Here is a 14,960-nt window from a genome sequence, read left to right on the forward strand (position 1 = left end):
ATGGTCTAAAGCCTGTGTGAAGCACAAGCAACTCTGCCTTTCCGAGCACAGCAGTCAGGTTGCCAAGAGTGCTCAAACAAACTAAGCTCGAATGATCACATTTAAATCTGCATTATTATTGATTTTAAATCTGGAGCTGTCAAAAGTTGATTTCCTAGAGATGAAGTCTAATCAGTGACAACCTCTATCTTAATAACCTGTGTTTTACTTCAGGAGCCCTGAATATACACCTAGGTAACCTTGTATCGAGAAGAACTATTTTCAGGAAGGATGTCCATTCAGTCTATGATTTATCACATTTGTACTCATGCACTGGCTGCAGCTTTGCAGATCATTATCTGTGGTACTTAGTCATGTTTGACGACTAATAATTAGCTAAGATTTAAAAGCCTATCAAACAGACTAATCTGTGAGACTAATCTTTTTTATTTTAGAGTGAACTCTAAAGTAAAAAAGTAGAAAAGGGCTCTTCAACTAGACATCCTTGAATAAAGCATGTAATACTACTGAAAACAGCTGTTAGACCTTCACTGAAAAAAAAAAAGTCCTTGGATGATCCAGCAAAAAAAAGAGAAAGAAACCCCTAATAGATGAATTATTTTAAACCTGACAAAATGCTACTGAATTAATTTTATTCCCCCACCAATAATAATATGGAGACAAAATTTATAGATGATGCACAACTGATATAAAACGAAAAAAGGACAGGGGTTTGGGCAGACGTTATGCCACTGAAAGCTAATCCTTAATTTTTTTGTAAGAAGTATCCATTAATGTAGTCAATACTATCTCTGCCTAAAAGCTTTTTTTTTTCATATCCTAAGATAACAGGTTCACAAGAATAATAAGAATAGAATAGAATAGAATAGAATAGAATAGAATAGAATAGAATAGAATAGAATAGAATAGAATAGAATAGAATAGAATAGAATAGAATAGAATAGAACAGAACTGCCTGATCAATTTAGGGCTAACCAAAATGTAAAGCAAATTATAAAAGGCATTATCCAAATGCCTTTGACACACAGACAGGCTTGGGGCATCAACCCACTCTCTAGGAAGTCTGTTCCAGTATCTTCCCACTCTCTTGCTAAAGCAGTATTTCCTAATGTCAAACCTAAACCCTCCCTGGCACAGCTTTGAACCATTCCCACACACAGTGTCACTGGACACCCTGTGCCCTTCTCCTCCACAGGGAGCTGTAGACAGCCATGAGGTCACCTCTCAATGTACTTTTCTTCAAACAAGACAAACCCAATGTTCTCAGCTGCCCCTCACAGGACATTCCTTCCAGCCCTTTCACCAGCTTTAGTGTCCTTCTCTGGATGCATTCAAATATCTCAGTGTTACTCTGCTTGAATCCACCACCAAAATTAGGGTTTGTGAGTTGGTTCTAACAGAAATTGCTGCAAATGGCGTTCATGATCACTCTGCTCATTCTGAGCATGTTTACTGAAATTGTACTCGTGCTTTGCCTTACCCTGCAGCAATCAGGCTGCAAGACAGCATTGGCTTGATCCCAAGGCCCTTGTCACTCAGCATTCTATTCAGAGCTCACTCTCTCAGCTTTTCTCAGTGTTACATTACCTGTATTTCTCTGGCTACATATGCACTCCCTTCCTGCTGCTACTAGTCATTTTGGTCTGTCTGTCTCTCACACTCATCCTGTGGACCTGAAATTTTATTTCTATATCAAATGTATGGGGAAGCTACTGGATTATGTCCATTGCCTGGGTCTGCAAACAGTCTATTTCATGGGCAGTTACTTTCTATAGTTTCAGCTGCCAGTAACAAAGATATTTTAATGTCCTTAGAAGAAAATTGGCTATTGTGTACAAATTTCAACATGGTGTTATGATGATTCAACCACTACCACAATTAAACCACTACTAGTATAATGGTAAATTCTGTATATTTTAAATTTCCTTCATAGACATGTGAGGTGAGCATCATTATTCTTACTTTACAAAGGCGAAAACTGATGCACAGAAAAGCAACTGGCTCAAAATGATGCAGCAACTAGTGGCAAAGCAGAGTGTGAATTCAGGTCTCTTGGGAAATCAAATTTGCTGAATAAAATGAATAAAGTCATACAACTAATTTTATTTATATATGGCAGCTACAATATTTCTAAAGTAAGAACCTCTTCTTTTGAGGCGTCTCCATAAGAGAACATTACGGTAAGTTTTTTGAAAACTCTCTGATGTAATCAATACCTGTAACAGTTCAACAAAGTAATAGATATATAAGAAAATCCTCATGAAATCTACAACAGAGGAATAGAAGATGAATGCATAATTCAGAAACAGATATTCTGTTAGTCCTGAGTTTTAAATGTTTCCAAGAAATGCACAAGCAATAGAGGGACACATCTAGGATCACACATGGGTGTGTGTGTGTACACACATATCCATTTAAAAGATCTGAACTCGGCTTTATGGCCTTCCTTCAAGACTGCACTTCATATAAATGTGACCTCAGCAATGATGTGTATCAAATCTAAACCCAAATAACCCCTGCTGGATCCAAACCAGGTGAATTAACATGTTACAAAGCAGCAGACACTATCCTTCATGTCCACGAAGCGAGTGTTTACCTCTGACAGCATAACCGTCCTTTACTGATGCTGGAAATGGTGGTAAATTATCTTTTGCATACACATCTTGAGCAAGGACTCGCCCCATTCCATCTACAAAAAAGAGAAAAGACCATGCCTGTGTCATCACAGTGAGTGAAAGGGGGAAACAAAGTTTGCTCTCCAATAGGTGAAATGTATGTGTATAGGACATATAGATTTCTCAGGCTTTTCATTTTTGACTCTACATACAGGAAAAAAGACTGGAGTCTGAAAGTAACGATAAAGGATTTGTTTAAGTCTGTGCTCCTGGTTGTGGTGAAATTGCTGACAGTAGATCTGAATGCCAAGTATCCAAACACAAAGGTGATAACTCTGATTAAGGATCAGATAGAAAACCAAGTATAAGTTTCTTCAGGACAAGTTTTTCCCCTAAGATCTCTTAAATATATGTATTTTCTTTACTTTCATTTACTGGAATTTTTATTACATTTATTTTTAAAAAACTTGTAAAATGACATTTCAAAAGTGAATCCTGTGGACAGAAGGTGAGAGGTGATGAATTGAGAACAATAATGATGGACCAGTTTTCATAAATTGATGAAGAAGTTTTGCAATAGACTAACTTCACCTAATTGTTGAGAGCATTTCTGCTTAATGGAGGGTGAGTGCACGTAAGTGTCAGAATTATTTATATAAATTTACACTGTTATAGTTATAAATATTTTAATAGCTGTTTCAAACATACTCTTTCTCTTCACTTAGCAACTATGACTGATGAGCTGTAATTTGGCTCAGCCTCCCTTTAGAGACTGATATGAATTATTTCACCCTCAGTCAAGTGGCTGGTACTTTTGTGGCACCTTCAAGAGCTTTATTTTTTAGTACGATATGGAACAGAGTGGAAAATATGTAACCTGCCCCTTGATATAGTGTGAGAGACAAAGCAGATTTATTACATGTGTGATTAGATCTACTGGGAAGGGACACATGGGTCAAAATTACTGAGACTGGCTCGATTCCAGTATGTCTGAGTAGAAGAAGGGAAGCCCTGCTCATAACAGAGGCCACCTCCTAGGGTGCACTGTGGCACCAGGAGGCAATATCCAGCTGAAAGTATGATGGAGTGAGAGGATGCACGATTATTTCTGTCAGGAGAATTTGCATGGATATGTGCTTTAGGGATTATGATCTTTGAGACATGCCAAAAAAGAGAGGTGCATGAAGTGTGTTTCTTATTTTACAGGCAGAGAAATCTGCATGGTTCTGGATTCACTGGGAAGGCAGAAGAGCTACTGCTGCACACTAAATGGATAGATTTTGTTAAAAGGTGCACCTACTCTATTTGAAAATGTTCAGCTCCAGTGAAGCTGTATTATAATGAAGATTATATTTCACTTATTAACACAAAATGATTTAGTTAGCAATTAATTATTGTAACTATAACATCATTGTGTTCACATCCATATGTATGAACTTGCAGCCTGAAGTTACTATTCATGCTGCATTGCTGAAATAAGTATTGTCATGAAAATGCTGCTGAAACCTGTTAAAGCAACTAGAAAAGGCCTTTTGTAATGGCCATTAATTCACCTGTGCAAACCTGGATATCAATGCCTGTGATAGACAATATAGAAGTTACAAGAAAGCTCACAAAAGCTTGTACACTTACACTGAGTAAAAGAAGAGAGACACAGACATTTAAATTACAGCACAGAAAAGGCAGCTATCAAAGGTCTAGTAAAAACATCCTTTGTTCATAGATGCATAAAATCTCACACAAAAGTGATGCTTCTAATTTTAGCAGGCATGTTGTGCCTTCATTTTGCTTCTTGTCTGCATGCAAAATCACACCAATTAGTGCAAAGTTGAACAGTACGTTCTTGGCATACTGCCATGCAATATTTGAAAGGAATAAATGGCTAGCCAGTAATGGGAATGAGTTTCATTACAAGAAGAAAAATGTAAAAATCATTTGCTGAAGCAGCCTTAGGCATTTAAAATGAAGCAAGTCAGCAACAAGAGGACAATCTTAACTACCTCTGTACTCTCTTTTATTTAACAAATTATTCTAAAAATACAGTTTGACCCTATTTGGATTAATTGTAATTCAGAAAGATGTTCTGAATTATTTTAATGTCATCAAACTGCCCCTTGTGATGCCCATAGCTTTCTGACACAAAATGGAGAATAACACTGAACTCACTTTTCAAATGTGGGTATTTGCTAAGCTTAGGTAGTAAACCTGGTACAGTTCTGTGAAGAACTTTGATTTCTCTGGGGCACAGGAATAAGACAGATCTTGTACTAGGAAGTGATGGATTAAATGAATAAATATGCTGTTCTCTACTTAAGTTCATAAAATGTAGATTGCTTCTGCATTATAATTTTATTAGCAATTAAACTTCTGCATCTTCTTATTTTCAGAAGAATAATCATAATCATGCTGTCTAAAACTTAACCTTATGTTCCCATGGAGCTATACTCAGGTAACTGCATTTATTTGGAATAAAAGTCTAAATTGCCTTCATACCAGATATCAGTGATGGCAGGTGAGAAATACACTTCAGATGCCCTTGGTTTATGACACTTCTGTAAAATGCTTTAGGACTGTCCAATTTTTTTAAATTTGAAAGAGGTTAAATGATCTATACAGTCACTAAACAACACACCAGCATGAAAGCCATGTTTCAAAAGATAACTTTCACAATCCTCTCCCTTATGTTAGGAGAGAATAGAAAGATCTGTGAGAATACAGCATACCTTGACTTAATCAAGAATAAAATCAGGACTGTACTGGGTATTTGTACAGAATAACATTCAGCAGCTTTATTTATGAGGATGAATACTATGAAATATGTTTAGTTTTAACTAAATCAGGTTAAATTAATTAGGCAATTAGTACTCCTACAATTTTGCACATTTCACTTTCCTTGGGGAGAAACTGAGCTCCTGAAAGATAGGTTTCAAAAGCAGCAGAACACAGGTTTCAGAACACAGCACAATAGTGCTTTTCTAAATACATTTTTACAATTTTCTGAAATTAGACATATATTAACAAAAAAAAAGGAACCCAGAATTAATGAAAAACTGGTTCTTAATTCATTGCATTCTTCAAAATTAACGTATTTTACCAAACACAAGTTTGCACACACCCCATGCAAAACAATTCTATGTATTTGTCTGTATAACATTATGGTGATCATTTATGAACTTCTGAAAATGCGTTTCCAACCTGAGATTTGTATCTGTAGATTAAGAGAATTGAATTTGCAAGTATCACAGACACAGACGTGTTCCTTAGGCTGTCTCTTACAGGCTCAATCCTGAAATTTCAAACTATATACTTGGAAATCTTACAGTGCTAAAATATGTGTATACTACTTGAAAAATAAATTGCAAGATAAAATTTTGCACTACAGTGCAAAAATATGAAGGAATTGTTGGTATAATTATGTGAACATTAAATCAAGAATCTGTCTCTGAACCTACTAATGTCACCACTGATCCAATGCTTGTGTTTTGGGTGAGAGGGAAGAGGGTCAAAACTAAAGTGACTCAGCAGATTCAGTTCATTATTTTTGAAAGAATAAGAGTTCCAGGAATAACAATACATATGTTCTGGACTTAGAATCAAAATTCTTTTATTCAAAGAAGAATAATAATCCTACAATACCTTAACTGTATCTGACATACCAAAATAAATGCATGATGTGCTTATTTTTCAGGGAGGCAGATGCCAGTCTCATCCTTTATTTCAGGAGTTCAGGGTTGCATATGTAGCATTTACTTTTGTAAATGGGACTAAATGTACCCAACACTGCAGCTCATCACATTGTTCACAAAGGGCTGTCCTAGAGAAGACATTTAACTGACAGCTACCCAAAAAGGCCCAATAGTTCTGCTCAGGCATTTATGCTTCAGTGCCTTCTAATCTGCATACCATTGTGAAAGTGTAGGGTGTGTTATGCATATTCCTTGTTGATCCAGTATTGGTGCTGTTCTGAATGCAGGATATGGAGCATTTTCTCAGAAATCTTGCTGCCAAGGCACAGGGAAGCACTGAACTCTGCTTGGAGTCACTAAATTCACAGGCGTGATATTGCATGCAGTCTGCTAAATCAGTATGCCAATACGAAGACATCTTGAAGGCTTCTGGTAGCACAAAGATTTGGCAAAGAACATGAAAACTTTGACCTTCCAAGCCAGAAGACAGAATATTCCATTCAGAAACCATTTGTGCCTCTCTGTTGTCTGTAGCACAACAATGTCCTAAATGTTTTTGCCTTTCGAGGTTTATAGTTCCACAATCTCTTTGCTCACCACCTTACTTTGGGACAATCTGGAAGAATCCCTGGAAGAGGTTTGTGCTTTCCTACCTAGCTTAGATTTACTTGTCAGCATATTTCCTGTCATGGTTTTGTCATTCTCCCAGAGAGCGCCTAGGCTTGATGTAAGGAATAGCAGAAGCTTAGGGAGGCACCTAATAGACATTATGAACACAGTATTTCAGGAAGGAGGATAGTTTAGCTGAATAAACATGAGAGGTGCTTTGCTAATTCCTTTTAGGGACAGAAAATCACTTCTCTATCCCTACATATTCATCAGTAGAGAGATACAGTCACAAAGTCACGAAGTCACAAAGTCTGATACTTTGCTTGCTGTTTGCTGCTTTTGAAGACAACCTCACTGTATATTTTCAAAACCAGTTATTCTTTAATTACAAAGTTTCAATAGCTCAAATATTAAAAGGAAGTAATTTCAGAAAATGAGCACGTAGTGGTATAATAGAAAAAGAATTGTATTTATGAGAAGAATAGGAAAATTCTGGAATGACCTAGGCTAACTAGAAACCGGAAAAAGAGAATGAGATGAAGTGTTAAAGATATAAATGTGGAAAAAAGTGATCTGGAATCAATAATCACTTTGCTTTGATCATTAATCTCAGATTAAATAGGGGCTTAGTGAGAATCTTCCACAGTAAAACAACAGAGGGATCCAATCAGAGTATATCTTATAGCTACTTGGCATCTGCAGAAGTCCACTGAGGCACATTCAGGTTGAGTGTAATATGTTTGCAGCATATAATACAAACATGAAGAAAATTAATTCATGTATTTTATTAGTGTTCTGTTACAGACTCCTTCAGAGAGCACCACTGAGTTCAATCGACATTCTCCTGACTTTGAAAGATTTCTCCTATTACTGGTATTTCCTAAAGCAGTTTCTCCTAGAGAAAGCACTGTTTCAGACACCTCACAGCATTAATAAAAGAGTAAGAAGGTTGCCAAGCAGGGAAGTAATCACCCTCATGCTCACAGAGAATCCAACTTAATATACCTCTGTAATTGATGATTTCTGTTCCAAGCACTGGGGTCATCTCCAGAACTGTGATGAAGGCCTTGTCCATAGATGTCAATGGGAATGGAGACATGCGATGTCTTCTTGCTACCTTGGTAATGTCAACAGCACTGTGACCTGCAATGACAAACAACAAGTTCATGTGGGCTGCAGTGAGCAGATTTGTGTAGTGGTGTTCATTTAAACCATTTTACTGAAACTAATCTAGCACTTTGGAGCAAATTAAATTAGTTATCACTATTGAGCTTTCATGTCTGACGCTGGGAAGACACTGTATTCAACTAGAATCAAGAGAGTCTATATATATCCTTATCTATAATGAAGAACATACCAGAAGTCTTGATGAGCATGAAAAGATTAGTTAATCTAAAACAGAAACCCTTCCAGGTGAGGCAGTATTTTACTGAGGATGATAATGGGAGACTAATTCAATTCTATGAGCTCAGGACAATTCACTCCATTCTGTGCACAAACACATCTCAACATGCTCTGTGCTGTGCACAGATCAAGCACAACAGTGGACACTGTGCCAGTGAGCCTGAGCCTACAATCCAAGAGTGAGATGGGAGTCACCAGGTTTGGAAGGAAGACAGAGAGAGCACAATGAAATCACTGGGCAGTCAAGCCAGCAGACTGTCTCCAGCTAGTGGGCATCCTACCCATTGTCAAGATTTTGTCATCACCATAGCAAAGTGTTGTTTAAATGTATGATTGGAGTGAAGGCAGTAGGACAATTTAAGGAAAGCTTACTTTTCCCAAGTGTGAGGGACAGGTAGGGAGAAAACGTGACAGAAGTTGCTGGAAAATGAAGTATGTTTGATTTCATGATACTTACTGAGAGATTAAACAAGGGGACAAGCTTTGAAGGATTTTACAAGTGAAGATAAGCAACTGAAGAGAGAACTATTGCAGGAATACATGCACAAGAGTAACAGATATAAACCAAATGATTAATTACAATTGCAGAATATCTTGAAAGGATTTACCTAGAACAAGAAGGTATTTATGAGAGTCAAAGTGGATGATGTTCTATATGTGATATGAAACGATATTCCTAAGTAACATAAATTACAATACAGAAAGCATTAACAAATAATAGAAACTAATTTTTAATGACATGATTTTGCTTTGCAGTCACTACACAAATATCTCATCTGTTGCTGCACATGCCTTCAGATTCTGGAAAAAAATAGATTATTGCTTCAAGTGTAATCTTCTGATAAAAAACAAGTAAAAAATAGCATGACAATCACGCAGTCGAAGTCCTTCCTTCAGAAGAGGAGGTTTCTTAATTAATCTATATATACAATACTTGTTCTGCACTAACACATGCTTGCCTTTTTATGTGAGAGATTGTTCACTAATTATTTTTTGCTATTAACACAGTAATTACCTTTCAGAGGAAGAAGTAGAGACAAATAAAACTGCCCATCTAATTCTTCCAGGAATCATTCTGGAAGAAATTATTTGAACAATCTCTTTGTACGTATTTAGAAAATAACATGATGAAAAAAGCAAGCACTGTGAATTTGTCAAGCACAAATAATTTTTAATTGACTTAATTATTTTCCTTAAGATAGAAGTTGGCATTCTAAGGAAGAGAGGAACAGCCGATGAGACATTTTCTAACTATATTAAGACTTGGCAAACTCTTAAACCTAACTTTCTAATAAGAACACTATGGAGAAATGATCCAAATTAAACTACTGTAAGATAAAAGTGTAACTAATGGAAAAACTGCATTCCTGGTTTTAACAAAAGGGATCTCCCTAGCAAGCTTACATTTCCAGTTATTATGCCTGTTTTTTGTTGACAACGTCATTAAAGGGGAAAAGGAAAGCATTTGTGAAATACAATCAAACTTCCCACACCCACATTCGCATAGATAAAGAAACCCTGCTTTAGCAGCACTGTAATTCCTGCAGGTCCAGCAGATTCCACACAATATATGCTAAAAACATTTTCCTGATGTTTTGTTTTTGGTTGAAAAATATGAAGGAAGATGCTAAGAAAAAATATGTCGGAGCAATGAAAGTGGAGGGAATTGTGTGGCAGTGAACAACCTTTATGCTACTGCCACTATCTAGAAGCTTTTACTGCTTCAAGCAGTAATTTCACTGCTACTTAAAACTCACTGTTAGCTACTTCAGAAACTCACATTTCACCTCTTTAAACCTTAAAAAGTGATAGAATTCACCGGTTTTGAATGCTTCAAATGGTCCCCAGATAATAACCTTCAGATTCACAAGTCTGTCCCTAATGCACGTCGTTTGCTTAAGTCAAAGGTTCTGTTAAAATCTTCTGAGAAATGCATTCTCCAACACAGACTTTTTGAAAATAGATAAAATTCCCTAATCTCAGACATGTTTTTTCCAACACCTAAAGTAACACTCAATATTTCTGCAAGAAAAGCCAAGAAAATAGAGCCCCTTTATGTTCACACTAACATGGATAACCTTAATGAAGAAAGATGCTGGTGTAACTACTGACTTTTCTCTCTCCCATTTCTTCCTACTAAAAAATGCTAACTCTTCCATTAGAGGTATCACAGATATAATATACCCAGAGACAAACAAATGATTTTTTGAAATTGCAAAATTACTAAATGGTAATTTAATTACAAGGAAATGACATTAAACAACTCCTCAGACTTTACTAAGTTATCTTTCACTAATGTGAAATGTCAGATAGTTCTAAAAATAACTTACATTAAGCTGCATTTTGTACAACAAAACAATCCTCTAGCTTTGAAGCAGCTAATTCAATTGGTTGCATAAGGTAGAAAATTCTTGACAGCCTGCTCTTTTACTACCAAAACAACTTCCTAGTCCTGTCATTATATATATATATATCTATATACACACACATATGGTGAATCAAATTTTAGACTAGAAAAGATTCCCATAACACAAAGAATTGTGCAAATTAAACTAGACATCACTTGGATCAAATGTGATTTCTTAACCTTTGCATTTTTTGGTTTGATTCTATGTAATTCAACACTCTAACTAATGTTCAAGTATGAAAATAAAAATAATGTATATTCAAGTTGAGAATTTCCATTTTCATTGTCTTTGAGAATTAATCCTTGCCCACAAAACCTGCACACACATGATCATTTACAACAAAATACTACAAACAACACAGACCTCCAAGTCATTAGCAAAACAGCTTGGAAGAATAAATTAAAAGGTGACTCTCCATTAATACACGAGCACTATGAGCTATTTACAGTTTTACCTTTGGACTGGACTTCACTGTCTTAAGTTATTAAATTTCTGCTGCAAACACACCTAGCTCTACCTCTGATCTGACTATCACTTGCTGTCTTCTGAGCAGTGCTAGTGTCCCAACAGAGCTAAGAAGTTTCTGCACTTACTTGCTCTGAGGATGTTCTCCTTGCTGCTGCACCTAGACTGGACCTGCAGAGAGAGCACAGAGTCTATGAGCTACAGAAGTTAACAAGAATGCAAAATACAGAGATAAAATGGGCAAGCTCCTGGGATCTAAGACAGAGGCTATACATATTTTCAGCAACATTCTTACATGTTTTGCATGAGATAAGTATATTTAAGCAGAAGGGTAGTAGCCCATGGTCAGAATCTGATATAAGCAATTTGATTCCACACCCCTGCCATAAGAAACAAGATGGCCTAAGGACAGTAAGTGAGAAAAATCAAAGAACAGTGCTTAAAATTATGGGTTAAGCATCAGTTTTCGACAGAAAATCCGCATTTTCTTATACAGTTGTAATTACAGTAGCTCTGAATCTAGGTCCAGTTTGATAATTAGAGAGAATACTAACAAAAGTATATGACCTGATTGAAAATTCTATTGCTGATATTTTCAGGTACTGAGAGTTTAAAACATTTAGTTTCAATCATGTTGATTCTGAAGATGTTTAATAAGAATTCTTCATAATCGTATAAATGACACACAACTGTATAAACAGCTCCTGGATGGAGCTGATCAATTTATTTTGCTGTTCCTACTTGGTTAAAAGAATTCACTATGAATTTTGTAGTGGAATTCCACTCTAAAAAGTAATTATGTGAGAATGACATGGTTTCTGAACAAACCCTCTTCCTTGATACTTAGCTACCACTGTGCTATTCCAGATAGATTAGTTTTGCTATAGGGAAATTGGATAATTCACGTTGGCCTAATATTCTAGCAATACCAGATTATTTACAATTCTGTTTATCACGCAGATTTTAAAAAGAATTGTATTTTTTTAAAGAGTATCAGCCCTGTAAACACAACAGAGTTTAAATTTTACCTATAGGGAAGCATCAATTCCTGTTAATTCTTCTCAGGTTTGGAAAAATAATACCATATATAATAACCCCGAAGTTGCAAGTTTTCAGATGGACTACTGTCAGGCCAGATGACTGAACTGGCAGCACTTGAATAAAAACATTTTGTGTTGGCAAAACCCCAGCTAAAGTAAACTTCACAGGAAGACAAACCTCTGAGATAGTAAGAACTGAATCCTTCTCTTTTTTACTTTATTGACAAAGGTGTTTTAAATTTCATTGAGAGTACTAATAAAGTAAAAGTGTGCACAGGTAGTGAGAGAAGGAATAGCACAGGTGATGGTGAGGGTGTAATTTCCCAGCAGAATATCTGTCTCTGCTGCAAAAGCAAAGGAGTGAATCCAGATTATCTTTCAGACCTCACTCTGGACTTGCAGCCATAGAAAAAATTGCCTGGAAAAATGAATATGTATGATCTAACAACTGATGAAGAATGATAAATCCCCAACCCTTCAAAAGCTGTCTTCAGAAAGGAACAACCTTTTAAGGCTGAAACAAACTGTGCCCCAGCTTCTAAACCTCTTTCTTCTGTTCCACAGCAGCTTGCCCCAAATAGTCACATAAAAAAGTTGGATTCTACAGCGCAACACAATCTACTTATTGTAATGGAATAACTTATGGAAAGTAATGTTGCAACTTAGAGTGGGTTATGGTGTCCTTCCCTGAAAAAAACTCTCGTTTAACAAAAACAAACAGAAAAACCCCACACCCTCCCCCCTTCCCACCAAAAATACTATACAAGAAAACTGCAAACAAAATATTAATGATGCCCAAATTTGGCCCAGAGTTGTTTTACCAGATTTCAAAGGCATAAAATGAACTCTCTTTGGAAGAAGTACATATTAACCTATAATTTACCAAAGGACAATTCTGGACCAAAAAGGTGGTATAATGGCAGTAAAGAAAACACAAAAGAAAGAGAAGCACAGTTTGAGAGGGAGAGAGAAGCAGGATGGGTGTGGCGAGGCAGAAGATGGTGTATGCAAAAGGAGACATGGGCCTATGTGTGTAAGACTACTGTTTATAATGGAAGAGGCTCTCTTATTTCTCACTGAAAAACATGAAAAGAGAAAATGAGGAATGGACCTGCTGCAAAATAACCAAGCGATTCGGCAACTGTGGAATGAAATTCAGTGAGATAACACAGTCCTAAAGAAAAAGGCAAAAAACCAAAAATACAAAACACAAACATTTGAAACAATCTACTAAAACAAACTAAGTAAAATATGTGATCCAAAGGACACAGATAAAAGCTACTAGAGAAGGAGGAAAAATGTTAGCAGACAAAGACAGTGCTAAAGAAGTAAAATGGAAGTCAAGAGAGAGTCTTTCAACAAAGTGGAGGAACAGAAGGAGCCCAAACCCATAGCGCAAAGCAATGTTTGCGAATGGAAAACAGCTCCTTTGAGCAGTAATAGTTACTCTCGAGTTGTAGCCTCTATTCCTCCTCAGTTCATCTTTAAGCCCTTCCAACCTATAGTGGAGCTAGTGTATGGACAAAAACAAGAGATTTATAATGAACAGAGCAGCTGAGATTTGCAGATCAAATCTTCTAATATAAAAAACGTGCTGACAAAGTTTTGCTCTTAAAATGTCCAAATGACAATGGTAACAAAAGACAGCTGGCTTCACATACAGCCTCTTACAGGTCATTTTTTTAATTCTGTGCACACAGAGGACTTCATATTTACTTTTTGATTTCTTACACCCAGCCTAAAGTTTCCATGTTATCACTCACCTGATGGGCAACATATGCAGTATGAGAAATAATTTGCTTCCCACAAATTTTAAAAGCAGCTGTGGAAGAGGAATCCATGATAATAAAATAAAAGGCTTGATCAGCTAGACTTGATCGTTTCCCAACCTATGCTCACAGCTGCAGAATACAAACCATGTTTTAACATAACTGACAACAAAATTAGTTATTACATAATACTTCTGTTTAATATGAATTGCACATTCTTATCCTAAATGTTATTTTTAATCAAAATTCCAGTAAAATGATTTTGAATAAAACCCACCATTTTCCTAACACATACAGTTTTGGCAGCAATGGAGCTTTTTTATAAATGGGATCATGTGCTTTAAGTGCCTTTTAAAATATTCATTATTTGTATGTCTTACTACTTTGTTATTTGTGACATTTACAAAAAATCTGTATTCTTTTCACAGCTATTGTTAACTGAGGAATCCGTGCTACATTGCATATACTACCATGACTGACTGGGGAGAGTTATTATTAGGAGAATTTACTATAATTCTTCTCATTCACAGGTAGTTACAGAAATAACAACTTATGGCTGTCTTTTCTTTCACAGGGAAAGTACAGATTTATTGTTTGTCCATTCTACAGTCTCTTGGCTCACAATCTATCTTGGCAGAAGATACACTGGGCTACCAGCCAGTACCATTCCCCTGCATAGTTCAGACAGAATGTAACCAAACCCAAAGCATTTCGTTCACATTACTATGTATTTTAAGCAAACTGGATTTTATGTTCTTGAAAATGTAACTTCATCATGCTGGATTGCATGTAAACTTTCTCCCATAGGCTGAAGTAGTAAACAGAATGTAAAATAAAGTACTCAAAAATAAATAAAGGGAATGGTAAAAATAAAGAGTCCTGCTGATAACTTCTACATATCTGTCATGATTGGTCTGAAAAACAAAATCAGTGGCTTTACTAAATTGGATCAATTTAAATTTAC

At 36.1% G+C, this 14,960-nt stretch overlaps 1 protein-coding gene across 45 annotated transcripts in view; it reads right to left on the minus strand.

Annotated features, from left to right (window-relative positions):
- GPHN (gephyrin) overlaps nucleotides 1-14,960 on the minus strand; it is a 272,981-nt gene that overhangs the window by 40,379 nt on the left and 217,642 nt on the right. For 26 of the 45 annotated variants that reach the window (XM_014869451.2, XM_088167164.1, XM_088167167.1 and 23 more), the window contains 3 exons: nucleotides 11,316-11,358; nucleotides 7,916-8,053; nucleotides 2,597-2,689 (listed from right to left, as the gene is read on the minus strand). In XM_014869451.2, the coding sequence (XP_014724937.1) occupies nucleotides 2,597-2,689; nucleotides 7,916-8,053; nucleotides 11,316-11,358 (274 nt within the window). Of the gene's footprint in view, nucleotides 1-2,596; nucleotides 2,690-7,915; nucleotides 8,054-11,315; nucleotides 11,359-13,674; nucleotides 13,738-14,960 lie in introns of all 45 variants that reach the window. The other 19 variants (XM_088167166.1, XM_088167156.1, XM_088167169.1 and 16 more) reach the window with 1 other exon arrangement.

Source organism: Sturnus vulgaris, chromosome 6 (assembly GCF_052056855.1).
Source record: "Sturnus vulgaris isolate bStuVul1 chromosome 6, bStuVul1.hap1, whole genome shotgun sequence".
In the NCBI taxonomy this organism is placed as follows: Eukaryota; Metazoa; Chordata; class Aves; order Passeriformes; family Sturnidae; genus Sturnus; species Sturnus vulgaris.